The sequence below is a fragment of the Cephus cinctus genome, unplaced genomic scaffold (assembly GCF_000341935.2).
Source record: "Cephus cinctus unplaced genomic scaffold, Ccin1 Ccin1_scaffold0255, whole genome shotgun sequence".
Lineage (NCBI taxonomy): Eukaryota > Metazoa > Arthropoda > Insecta > Hymenoptera > Cephidae > Cephus > Cephus cinctus.
The window spans coordinates 304,333-315,520 of record NW_014332968.1 but is presented as its reverse complement, the minus strand read 5'-3'; the positions used below and the strand labels follow the sequence as shown (position 1 = coordinate 315,520).

The 11,188-nt window shown below is 39.5% G+C and overlaps 2 protein-coding genes across 4 annotated transcripts; one reads left to right on the top strand and one right to left on the bottom strand.

Annotated features, from left to right (window-relative positions):
- The first annotated feature begins 374 nt into the window (after positions 1-374).
- LOC107265924 (U3 small nucleolar RNA-associated protein 18 homolog) lies at positions 375-2,785 on the top strand. Its single transcript, XM_015735857.2, has 7 exons — positions 375-754; positions 835-1,050; positions 1,111-1,282; positions 1,343-1,528; positions 1,601-1,792; positions 1,852-2,020; positions 2,123-2,785. Exons 1-7 carry the CDS (start codon positions 561-563, stop codon positions 2,584-2,586), a joined length of 1,593 nt encoding a protein of 530 aa, XP_015591343.1. The 5' UTR covers positions 375-560; the 3' UTR covers positions 2,587-2,785.
- A 341-nt stretch (positions 2,786-3,126) lies between these two features.
- Positions 3,127-5,864, bottom strand: LOC107265925 (deformed epidermal autoregulatory factor 1). Of its 3 annotated transcripts, none has more exons than XM_015735859.2 (4): positions 5,374-5,864; positions 4,793-5,284; positions 4,252-4,737; positions 3,127-4,143 (listed from the first exon to the last, which is right to left on the bottom strand). In XM_015735859.2, the coding sequence occupies exons 1-4, from the start codon at positions 5,638-5,640 to the stop codon at positions 3,943-3,945; spliced, it is 1,446 nt and encodes a 481-aa protein (XP_015591345.1). In that variant the 5' UTR covers positions 5,641-5,864; the 3' UTR covers positions 3,127-3,942. The 3 variants fall into 3 exon arrangements, with proteins under 3 accessions (XP_015591345.1, XP_015591344.1, XP_015591346.1); XM_015735858.2 differs by having other exon boundaries at positions 4,252-4,719; XM_015735860.2 differs by having other exon boundaries at positions 4,252-4,713; positions 5,374-5,857.
- Positions 5,865-11,188: the final 5,324 nt, after the last annotated feature.

Below are 11,188 nucleotides of genomic sequence, written 5' to 3'. Positions count from 1 at the left end.
CAGAGCTTCATATGATTATTAAGAGTATTGACTACCTTATTACTACGGTTTATGTAATATCCTGTAAAAAAAAGGTGGATACAAGTTTCCCTATTTGAGTGTTCACCCGGTTTAAAATCGTGGATCTCGGGGAACACACGAATTCATTCGACCAATCAAAAACGTGGAACTAGTTCGAGAGTCTCGTTCAGGTGGCGCGTCGACGCGCCAAAACACAGCTCCAGATTATCACGCGTAGTATTACTATATATACACGACCAATCAAAAACGTGGAACTGCTTCGAGGGCCCTCCGCTAAGGTGGCGCGCCGAAACCAGAGAAAAATTGAGACCACCAAAAACAGGCTCATTGGCAATCTCCCTACTCATCTCTGGTATATATATCAGTGCTAGAGGGACTCTAGCCGAAACAAGTGGAGTATGTTTCGTAGCCCACTTGAAGAGCATTACCTTCGGTCTCCTTTACTCTAGCCTCCATGACTGAAAGCTTATATCGAAACACGCCGTGAGTCTGACTATAACTGTTTGTTATAAAATATCATTTTCCATTACAATATAAACATGGGTGATGCCCAAGAAATTAATATTAAACAAAATATGGATAAAGATACGCGTAAGGAATCAAGTGAGGATGACCATAATTCTGAAATTAAAACACTTATCTCCACAAGAAATAAAACAAAATATAATGCAGTGTTTCAAGGACCTTTACAAAAAAAACGAAAAAATGAATACAATCCTGAAGAGGAGGCGAGGTCAGTTTTAATGTTTAGAAAAATTTAAATAGTTGCTTGTTACTGATTAAATAATGACGTTGATACAAGTTTTCTAACAGGCTGGAAAGGCTAGTTTTTGGAGATGCTAATGATATAATAAGTAACTTATTGGATGAAAAAGAATCAAAAGATTCACAAAACATCTTATTGAAAAATGATGCATTTGAGGATGAGTCTGACAATGGCAGCATTTTATCAGAAGAATCAGGAGATGATGAATGTACAGATGTGAAAAAAGAAGTTGCATGGATAGATGAAGATGATGAACAATATTCGTAAGTTGGTTTATTTTCATATCGGTTTACAATGATTATACATGGGTTATGTATTTTCAGGTTAGATACTGGTTTACGTGCACAGAAACGTAAATTGCCAGAAGGTAGATCAGAAACAAAATTTACTGAATTATTGCAAAATAAATATAAAGAAATTGTTGGAACTCCCAAATGGGCTCAATTAAATAAAGACAATGAAACAAACTCAGATGATTCTGCTGATATTTTAAATGTAAGGATATATTTTAGTATTATGCATGACATTATAAATAATAAAGCATTATAATTATAGCACACTAATCACCTAGCAGTGGTAAAAGTAAAGAAGTTAACCAAGGGAAAGATTGATATAAAACTTCTTACTGATATTAATAAAGAAACTGGAAATGAAGGTCCTCTTGTTACAAGTGTACAGTTTCATCCTAATTCTACAGTTGCATTGGTTGCTGGCTTATCCGGAGTATTATCGATATTTCAGGTAAATGTAATATATTTGTTATTATATTGTATTTGCATTCCTTACATTAAATTACTGTATTTCGTGTTGTAGGTTGATGGCTGTGAAAATAAAAAGTTGCACAGTATGAAATTTTCAAAGTTTCCCATTGACAGAGCAAGATTTACACAAGATGGTTCTGAGATCATAGTAGGCTCCCGAAGACATGCCTTTTGTCATACATATGACTTGATTACTGGAACAACTATAAGAACACCACTGGCACATACAATGACGAATATGAAGGTTTGCAAAACTGTAGGTTGCACTGAATTATGATTATTATAAAACATTACTTTTCATAGAAATTTGAGATTTCGCCCGATGGTAAATTCATTGCTGTATGTGGAAGAATGGGTCAAATACATTTACTATCTTCTCGGAGTAAAGAACTAGTGCATACATGGAAGATGAATGAAAATTGCAATGCTCTTGCCTTTACACCTGATAGCCGACAGCTGTTCAGTCACGGTGGTATGGAATCATCCTGTATATTGAAGAATTATGGGATTTAATTTCATAAACGTAATTATATATATATATATATATATATGTGTTTTTTTTGTGTGAACAAAGATGGTGGCGAAATGTACGTATGGGACATTGATAGACGTATGTGCATACATCGCGCAGTAGACGACGGCTGTCTCTCCGGTTCGGCGATCGCCATCTCACCAAGTGGGCAACTTCTCGCTGCTGGAAGTCGTCAAGGCGTTGTGAATCTCTATGATACTAAAACGCTTTTGCAAAAAAAAGTACCTGTTCCAATGAAAATAATTTTGAATCTGGACACTTCAATTAGTTGTCTAGCATTCAATCCAACTTCGGAAATACTTGCATTCGCGTCCGAGGACAAAGAAAATGCGTTTAAAATGATGCACATTCAATCGACTACAATTTTTTCAAATTTTCCTACATTTAATACAAAAATTTCTAAGCCTTTGGCTCTGGAATTTTCCCCAGGCAGCGGCTATTTGGGAATTTCCAATAATAGAGGTAATGCATTTTTGTGTAGACTTAAACACTACGGAAATTATTAAGTTAAATCTTCTACAGTCAATAAACAATATGAATACAAGTTCGTTGTATAACATTTTTTGTATTTCCAAACTCTATAATGTATGCCAAATACTTCTTGTTTTATGATTTTTGCGTTTAATCAAAAAATTGTAATACTTTCATCACATGATAGGAAATACTGTCCAAAAGCTTAAACGGGTTCATTAAACAATTCTGCATTGTATTCCTTCGTGGTTTTGTTTCGAGTTTCCATTATAAGGAAATCTCGATAATCTTGTGAAGTCGTAATATTATTGAAAAAAGATAATTTTGTACTATATATTTGCCTTTTTTAACTTCATTTAAACGAACTTTACTCCCCTCTTTCCTATTCATCTCAGTTGAGTCACAGGTTCCATACAATTTTTTTTTTGTTTGAATAAGGAAAAATCTTAAATATTGACTGCTGTTTTAATCTCACGTTTATAGTTATCGTCATTGTCAGCGTCAGCGCCTCAAAATCACTACTGTTGCTGCTGCTCTTGGTTTTATGTGATACTTATATCAATTATAAGCTATGATTACCATTAACAGCATATATTAATATACTATATACAATCATTTGTAATTGTAAAATTGTGTGAGCGTAAAAATCTGCGAGTGAAGGTCTATTTGTAGTATGTCCTACGTTTAGATACATTAATTTTTCTGATGTTTGATGGAATTATACAATATAAATAATATTATAAAATACTATTTTCATATAGCACGCTATTCATTGTGTCTCGTTATTTTCTTGGTGTTTCTCTACAAACAAGTATAACTATTTTGCCATATTCTCCCATAAGTGACACGAGATCGCACTGGTGACATTCGTTTCGCAGCTATTATCACTTTCAAAATCTAAAAGATCACAAAGATGCACCAAATTGCATCAATTTACTGTGCCCGCTTTTTATTTCCATAATACCTACTTGCTTTGTTAACTCCGCAAAATGCATGGCATCGGCTATAGAATTGAAACGCGTTTGTAAACATAAATATATACAGTACACACATTCATTCATTACATTGTTTGCCTTAATACATACACGTACACCGATAGACGGGAAAGGGGCGGAAGTTCATACCGAACAATTTTGCGAACCCACTGGGAGATTTGTTTTTTCGTAAGGGATTTTCAAATTTAAGGTGAGCATGTGCCTGGCGAACAGTTTGACTCGAGGAACAAAACAATAGCTACTATATGTATTTACAAACTACTCACGACCCTTTTTAATTTTATTTTTCTGAAGTCGAATTTTCGAGTCTCTATCTCTGGCTACGTTTGTAAAATGTTCAATGTCTATTTGTTCACTCTCAGGATCCTTTTGATGAATCGGAGTGAGAAACACTAGCTATTGATCACCAGCTGTTGTCGTCAGGGCACTCGCATCCCCGCTGCTACTCTCAACAATCAACATCACAGTTTCGGCTGCTCCCCGGACGCATTCTTCTTGGTGTCCTGCCCAGTCCTTTCGCTGACAAAAGGTGGAACAGTATGGAGTTCTTCTGCATAATGAGCATTCCGCAAATGCTTCCCGGTTACAATTGGCGCACTAGTGTAACAAGTACGTTTAAAAAAAAATAGTAAATACTTGTAATAAGCAGTAAGAAAACCTACCTGTCGTTATTTGAAAAGTTGTCAAATACTTTAGACATTTTACCTTTTTGTTATCAGCATCCGAGGTTGGCTGCAAACCGACTGTCTCTATGACATCGCCCCTAGCACCAAGTTGGGCAGCTAACACTTGCTCTCTGCGTTGCTGCCTACTCAACTCTTTTGCTTCTTCCAAGGTTCTTCTAAACTCATATGCCAACTTTAATAATTTATTAGACATTTCGTCTAGTTTTTTAAAAATATCATCATTTTGTCCATTTTCAGTTTGATGTACATTCTGCATAACAGTATCTTGTTGTTGCGGTTGCTGTACAACCAACCCATCCGTTGAAACAAATTGTGGCCACACTTCCTTATCAGGAACAACAACTTCATTATCACTTTCATCATTGTTACTTCCATCTCTGGAATTGTCACTCTTATGCTTACGAGATGGAGTCTCTCCATCAGAAGCCTCTCTCGTTCTTCTTCGCCTTTTATAAGGCGTAAATAATCGAACAGGACCTGTCTGCATCAAAAAACGTTGTGTCGTCTTCAAAATAGAGCCAAAGTTTATAATTTAAAAAATCAAGAGGAAGCCTACTTACTGCACTATCATCATCACAGCATGCAGCACACGTACAAGAGGTTGCATGTGGTTTTAAAATTTGTTCATCGATTAATGTTTGTAAGCTCCTTCCTCCAAACCGTATGCTTCTTTTCCAATCTTTGCTGGAAGCTCTGCCACATAGTGCCTCGAATTCGCTTGGAGTATACCAATCTTGGCCTAATTTAATGCAGCGTCCTCTACCTCCAGAGCCAAATCTACTTTTATGAAGCTCAGCATTGGTATTTTTGCATCTGACTGGCAAAACAGCCATATTTGCGGACTCCGACCAACTGCATATTGGCTGAGAATTGCCGGCAGATACGTGAATTTGATCAGATTCGGCTTCGTCTGTACTGTTTTGAATAACTATGTGCGTGGCTTTGAGTTCTCCATTCCAACGAAGTGGATCCGTATCTTTGTCATGGCGCGGTTCGCAAATAAAGCCGTTATCGACACATAGCATTTGCTTGAACTGTCCTGAACCAGGTAGCTGCAAAAGAAGTTTTCGTTGATATATTTCAAAGTACGAATAGAACGATGATAAGTACTTAAGTAGAATATTCAGAGTCGACAGTTCACCTGCAGCTGATCGGACGTGATGACATTGAAGGTCGTACCATTGCTCGAATTAGCAACACCAATTATTGAACCTACCGGCAGAGAAACCGGTACTCCAACACCGGGAACACCGGTAACTCCCGAAACCGAAGAGACGTTTGCCGTTACGGCGACCGGATGGGCTTCGTGCTCGCCCGTTAGGGCGGACGCCTCCTCGGTTTCGCTCGTCAACGGTTCGGACATGTCCGGTAACACAGCGACACTTTCCGATGTTTGGTTCTCCTCCATTTCGGCTATTCTCGTCTCCTGTTCAATGGCGTCAGCACACTCGGCACCGTTCGGGGAGCACTTAAATTTGGTGACCGTATAATTATTCACGAACTTACTGTTTGCCACAGAAAGAAAAACGTTTTTCCCACCGATACGAGAGTAATTTCGACGCCAGAAGCCATAGAAAACTGGTGTAGTTAGTCTACAGACGAGTAGATGTCAGACGCTAACTCGTACAGCGGCCTGCACCCGGCTCGACCAATCGCAGCCGCTTTAACGGTCGGACATCTTTTTGCGTAGCTAAGCGCGCCGGTCTCGCGCGTCCTTTGCCATAGTACTCTTCCTCGTAGTACTACTCTGTCGTCGTAGTACTCTGCATCCTCGTGCACTTATACTTTCCTTACAATGACCAATTATTCTTTATGAAAATTAGAAAAAGGCATTTAAATTCTGCGACTGTGGCATTATTTCAAGTCTAGAATACTAATCAAGCTTGGTTTTTTCGCAATACAGTTTAAGTTTTAGTATTATTATTTTAATACCACACAGCTTAGAATTACATATTGAACGTTCAATTCAATGTTAATTTGTATGATCTTTTAGGATTTTTGGGTCCCCTTTTATATGCCACACGTATTACGCGGGGTGTATTCCAAAACACGATGCCAGTACTACGATTATTGTCGTATCTTTGTTTACCTGCATGTAATGGAGTGTGATACAGCAATACTTGCAGCGAGATTAGAATACACCCACGGGAGTACAATCCGATCACCCAGGAGATACTAGTAAAGAGGGTCAAGTCTTATGACAATTTGTGTTGGGTAGTGACAGCTAGTGGGTACAGTGGACATGGGAGATATGCTGAAACACGTATAGAAGTGCTAGAGGGGGTGTAAATGTCATAAAATTCGTTTCAGATACAGGATTCAGGGAGGCTGGCCGTCTTTATCAATATCTCCTCAGTGAACCAACACATTTGACTTTTCTTTTGAATGTGTATCTGAATACAGGTCAGCGCAAATTATTTCAACTGACTGGAGAAGTCGCTGAACAGGCAGTATTATTTAACAGTGTTTTCTATTTATGCAATAGTATAAAATAAAAATCCTTATAAATAGTGTCAGTTTGCTGATTGTGTTGAAGGATTTTGAATATTTGAATCTTTGGTGCCTGAAACGAATAACAGATGACGCCACAATTGGTTATAGCGTTCTAAAGGTGAACTGTTGAGGCGGTTTGGAATTCCTCAAAGGATAATCTTAAGATGAAGGGTTTCTCTTGCAACGGAGCAGCATACGAAACATTGGGGGCAGTGGATAAAACTTAAAGTAATTTAGCATGGATCATGTGGAAATGGTGGTATGGTGCAATATATGGAGAAACGTGCAAAGCCAGGGCAAACAGAGCCAGAGTTGATGAACTACGCGATCTTCACACTTTGCAAAGTTTTCTGTGATTTATGTGGGCGCGAGCGAGCACACCAGAGAAACCACAAAGATACTTTTAAACACAAACAGTAACTAATTTTTGGTCCATAGACTTGGCATGCATATTCATTGCCTCGTTATTAGGTTCGTGCAAATTTGCTATTTTATTGAATAATAAGAAGAAAAATTAAAATCCATAAAAAATGAACACGATTCCAAAATGGTGACATTCGGTATTTGTATTATAATTCATATTACAGATGACTGGATTTCACAGACGTGATTGGTAGGTAATATTTTGTATAAATAAACATTCATGAGATTAGATTAAATCTGAGTATTCGTACAAGCAACGTACTGTTTCCTAATGCCTTTGTAATACGAAGAATATCTTTCGCGTGAAGCAACTAATGTATAGTTAGGGTTGGTCTCCTCGTATTTCCTCGAGTGAGGGCAATGTTTATAAATCGTGTGAACCGGCACCACTGTAGTGGCCCATAGCCGCGAACCCACCAGGATAATGAGGTTATTTAGAAGCGCTGGAAAACGCAGGAGAAATAATGAATCGGCTCGTTTATTCTAGATTAAAGATCTTCTATGGTGAACGGTCCCTTCAATTATTCCCCAGGTAGACGAAAATTATACACAGACCTCATAAGTCATGCGACGTCTGCGAATCACGTATCTGCTATAAGTATCTTCTAATACTAAAAGAATACGATGAATGTAAGTTGTCGTCTGCCTTTAAACTCCATCATCATGTGCTTAAAAATGCAATTAAGAGTACCATTCTCGTCGGGGAAATATAAATATAAATTAACTCTCCCTTTGGTGGTAGGAGGGTGCAAAATGCGAAATACTATTGATTGAATGCATTTATAATGGCTCTGTTCTCCATCCTTCATTAACTGATCCGCCAGTTTCTTGGATTTGTTGTTTGCCTAAAAAATTAGTCGGTAACTACTTTTCTATCAGAAAGCTCATTCTACTTGGAAACTATTTCCAATTGGTCAGTTTATAAGCTGTCATCCAGTAATGAATTTAAACGGTTCAAAGCGACTATCCGTGGAACAGAGGAAATAAAGAATACAAAAAAATAGGTAAAAGAACGTGCAACCGCGTAGATTTAATGAAAAACAGAAGAACAGGAAATATTCTGATAGATCCTAACCAGTTTTCAGGATCAGTGCCAAAATCACAATCTTAATATGATTATTGTTACACGCGTGGTCACGTGTGTTTACATGTATCCACAAGGAGAAAGCTAAGCGGGAATCCTTTCTCTTCTAAATTCGCCAATGGTCCAGCCGCAATCGCAGCAATGCAGACTTTCTTATGTTTCCCGTAAACTCCATACACGGCCGGCGATACCACTTTAATGCATAGTTGAGCAAAGCTGGCGCTGGTTATTTCGACCCTTCTGGATTAGTTTCTTAGGATCGTGGTCGTTGTAAAGTAGTGAATTCTTGGCTGTTGCTCAGCTCAAGAACTCATTTATTAAGTAAACGCGATCGTACTTCATTAATAACTTGAATATGAAGAGAGTTAACCTTAGTATATAAGGTTATGGACAAAATCGGAACAGTGGATTAAGCAATGATCCATACCTTATTTCCAGATCGCAATTTCTTATTGCCAATCGTCATGGTCAACTCTAAATAACAGCTCGTTGCTGGTGGTGAGTGGTTATGTGACCTGTAGCTTGGCGATTCCTTAGTAGCAATTTGTTGCTATATTCTATAAGTGAGTTGCAAGAGGAGAGGGAAGGTGATTATTAGAGTCGGATGAGATACTGGGAATGTAGAGAGAGCATAGAGAAGCGAAACTCGGTGTTATAGGAGAGCTGGGTAGGGAAGCATTGTCTTGGGATCGTGAACACTATTTGCTAGTAAAGTAGATTACGATGCCATTGATAGAGAGTGGAAACGAGAGAGCGAGACTGGAGGAAGAAGGCCGTGTTCTCCTCTTGAAGGGTGATATAGATCCCTCGGATGGGATATAGCAATGAAGTTTCCCTGGCGAGGTATAACCATATTAGCTGATGCCCTTTGTTGTATCAGTGCGCGATTGCCTTAAGTTCTGATCTTGGAGGATATTGATTTTCGGTTCGCCGTTGGCCCTCAGAACTCATATCGCTTGCCAATTTCACGCTTTCCATGACCAGTCGCCTCGAAGAACAACTTGCCAAGAAAATCGGTTTACTCATGCTATTGAGAGACATTCGGGACCGATGCTCCTAGGGGTTGTACAATTAAAGAATATGACTCCCATAAGAAATTTAATAAGCCTGCATTCCTGACTGCAGTCTTGAGGGGGTACGAAAAGGTAGGGGGAGAGGGGTGACAAACTGACAATGAGCTCTAGCAGGCCGTTTACGTGAGACATGGTGCGTTATTAGTGGCAATTTTTCACTCATTCTTCGCGGTACTAAGTTCACCGGAAATTTCTGGGCGAAATCAGCCTGTCTGTGATAGATTCACAGCCTCATTACGTGGCCTTCTTGCCCCGAGCGCCTGGCCTAGGCAACCTCCCGCACCTCAAACCCTGGAGTTTGAGAACTAGCCAGAGTTTACGATTCGTGCATCACGCTCGCTCTTCCTGCTACGAATGAGTGAATTTCAATGCCAGCGTTTCATTAAAACGCAAGCTGGTGATTTTTTTGGTACGCTTCTGTTTATTTAACCGCTCCGTATTGGTATTGCATCTCACTGATACCACTGATGGCAATTATGAATCGCCACCCAACAGTACGATAACTTTTCCGTTTCCAATCTTCATACTTTTTCATCGGCGCCATTTCTATTCTCGTTGAGGGAGCTCATCGCGGGATGTCTGTAATTGTCAATTCCCATTTCGCCTGGTAGGATTACCTATCAAGCGTAGCCTTCCCAATCATCCCAATTGCTCACTTCGTTGGTCGCTCATTTCACCCGTCTGTTCGATTCTTCGACCGTTCATTCATTCTTATAAGGATCCTACATTTTGTTCATTGAATTAATCAATTGGCAATATTATGTCCGTACCTTTTATCTCCACAAAGTTGCCGAAACTAGATATCAAGTTATCCTTTGTATCTGATGTTTTGGTTAGTTTGTTGGTTGGTCCCTATTTTTCCTTTCATGTTCCAGGAAACGTTTCTCTTTCCCACGATGTACCCTCTCACTTCCCAAGAGGATATTAGGCCACCGCAAACCCGTCTAAATTACTCGCACTTGCGAATTCTAAACTAAATGCATAAAATAGCTACAAGACGTAGGTACAGAGCTCCAATTCCAGCATTTACACCCTAATTCATTGGTTCCTCCGGATAGTTGAATGGTATGCTAATTACTGGCTATTTGGTACAATAAAGAGATTCGAAGAGCTAGAACCCATGGTCTTCTCACTTTTTATCGTGTAGCAAGATGTCACGCGAAGCCACGTAAGGAATTGATCTTCGGTAAAATGAACGAACGATTGACTGAGAGAACAGGTTGCTGTAGATTCAACAAAACTAACACTTGTTGTTGGTTCGTTCTTCTAATTCCTGGTATGTCTTACGCAAACGAGAGAGATGGAAGCAAATGAGACTCGTAGCGGCCTAATATGTCCATAATTGGACGTTCTCGCGTCACATTGAAGCGTAAATGAAGGCGATGAGAGGGAGAGAATCGTGTTCCATGCATACGTTAACCATACCGCAGTTTCAGCCCTCCAAAGCGTAACCACCCCGCCGCCTTATCCGACATTTAAGGCAGGGCTAGAGTCTCGGCTCGAGGATCCAGACAGCAAGATATTAAAGCACAATGCTGGATTTAATTAGGTGTCATTGCCGCAGCCTCCTTCGCGTTTCTCCCTTAATTCGCGCTCACCCCCTTCGCGGCCCCGCAATTCCGCATCAGCATCTCAACATCCCCCCGCGCTGGCGAGACAATAAGCCCGCAAGGAGAAGCTTGGGAAATCAAACCACCGTTATCAGAAATATTACAGCTACGGAAGGAGTACAGTTAAGAAAGGATTTTTCGTTAGTCGAAAAATCGAAAGTCGAAACGTTATGTTTTAATCGATTCCTCGCGTATAACTTTACTCCAAATTGAGTCGTTCTCTTGATTCCACAGAAGTTTCACCATCACACTATCGATCTCCGAAGCCTTGGG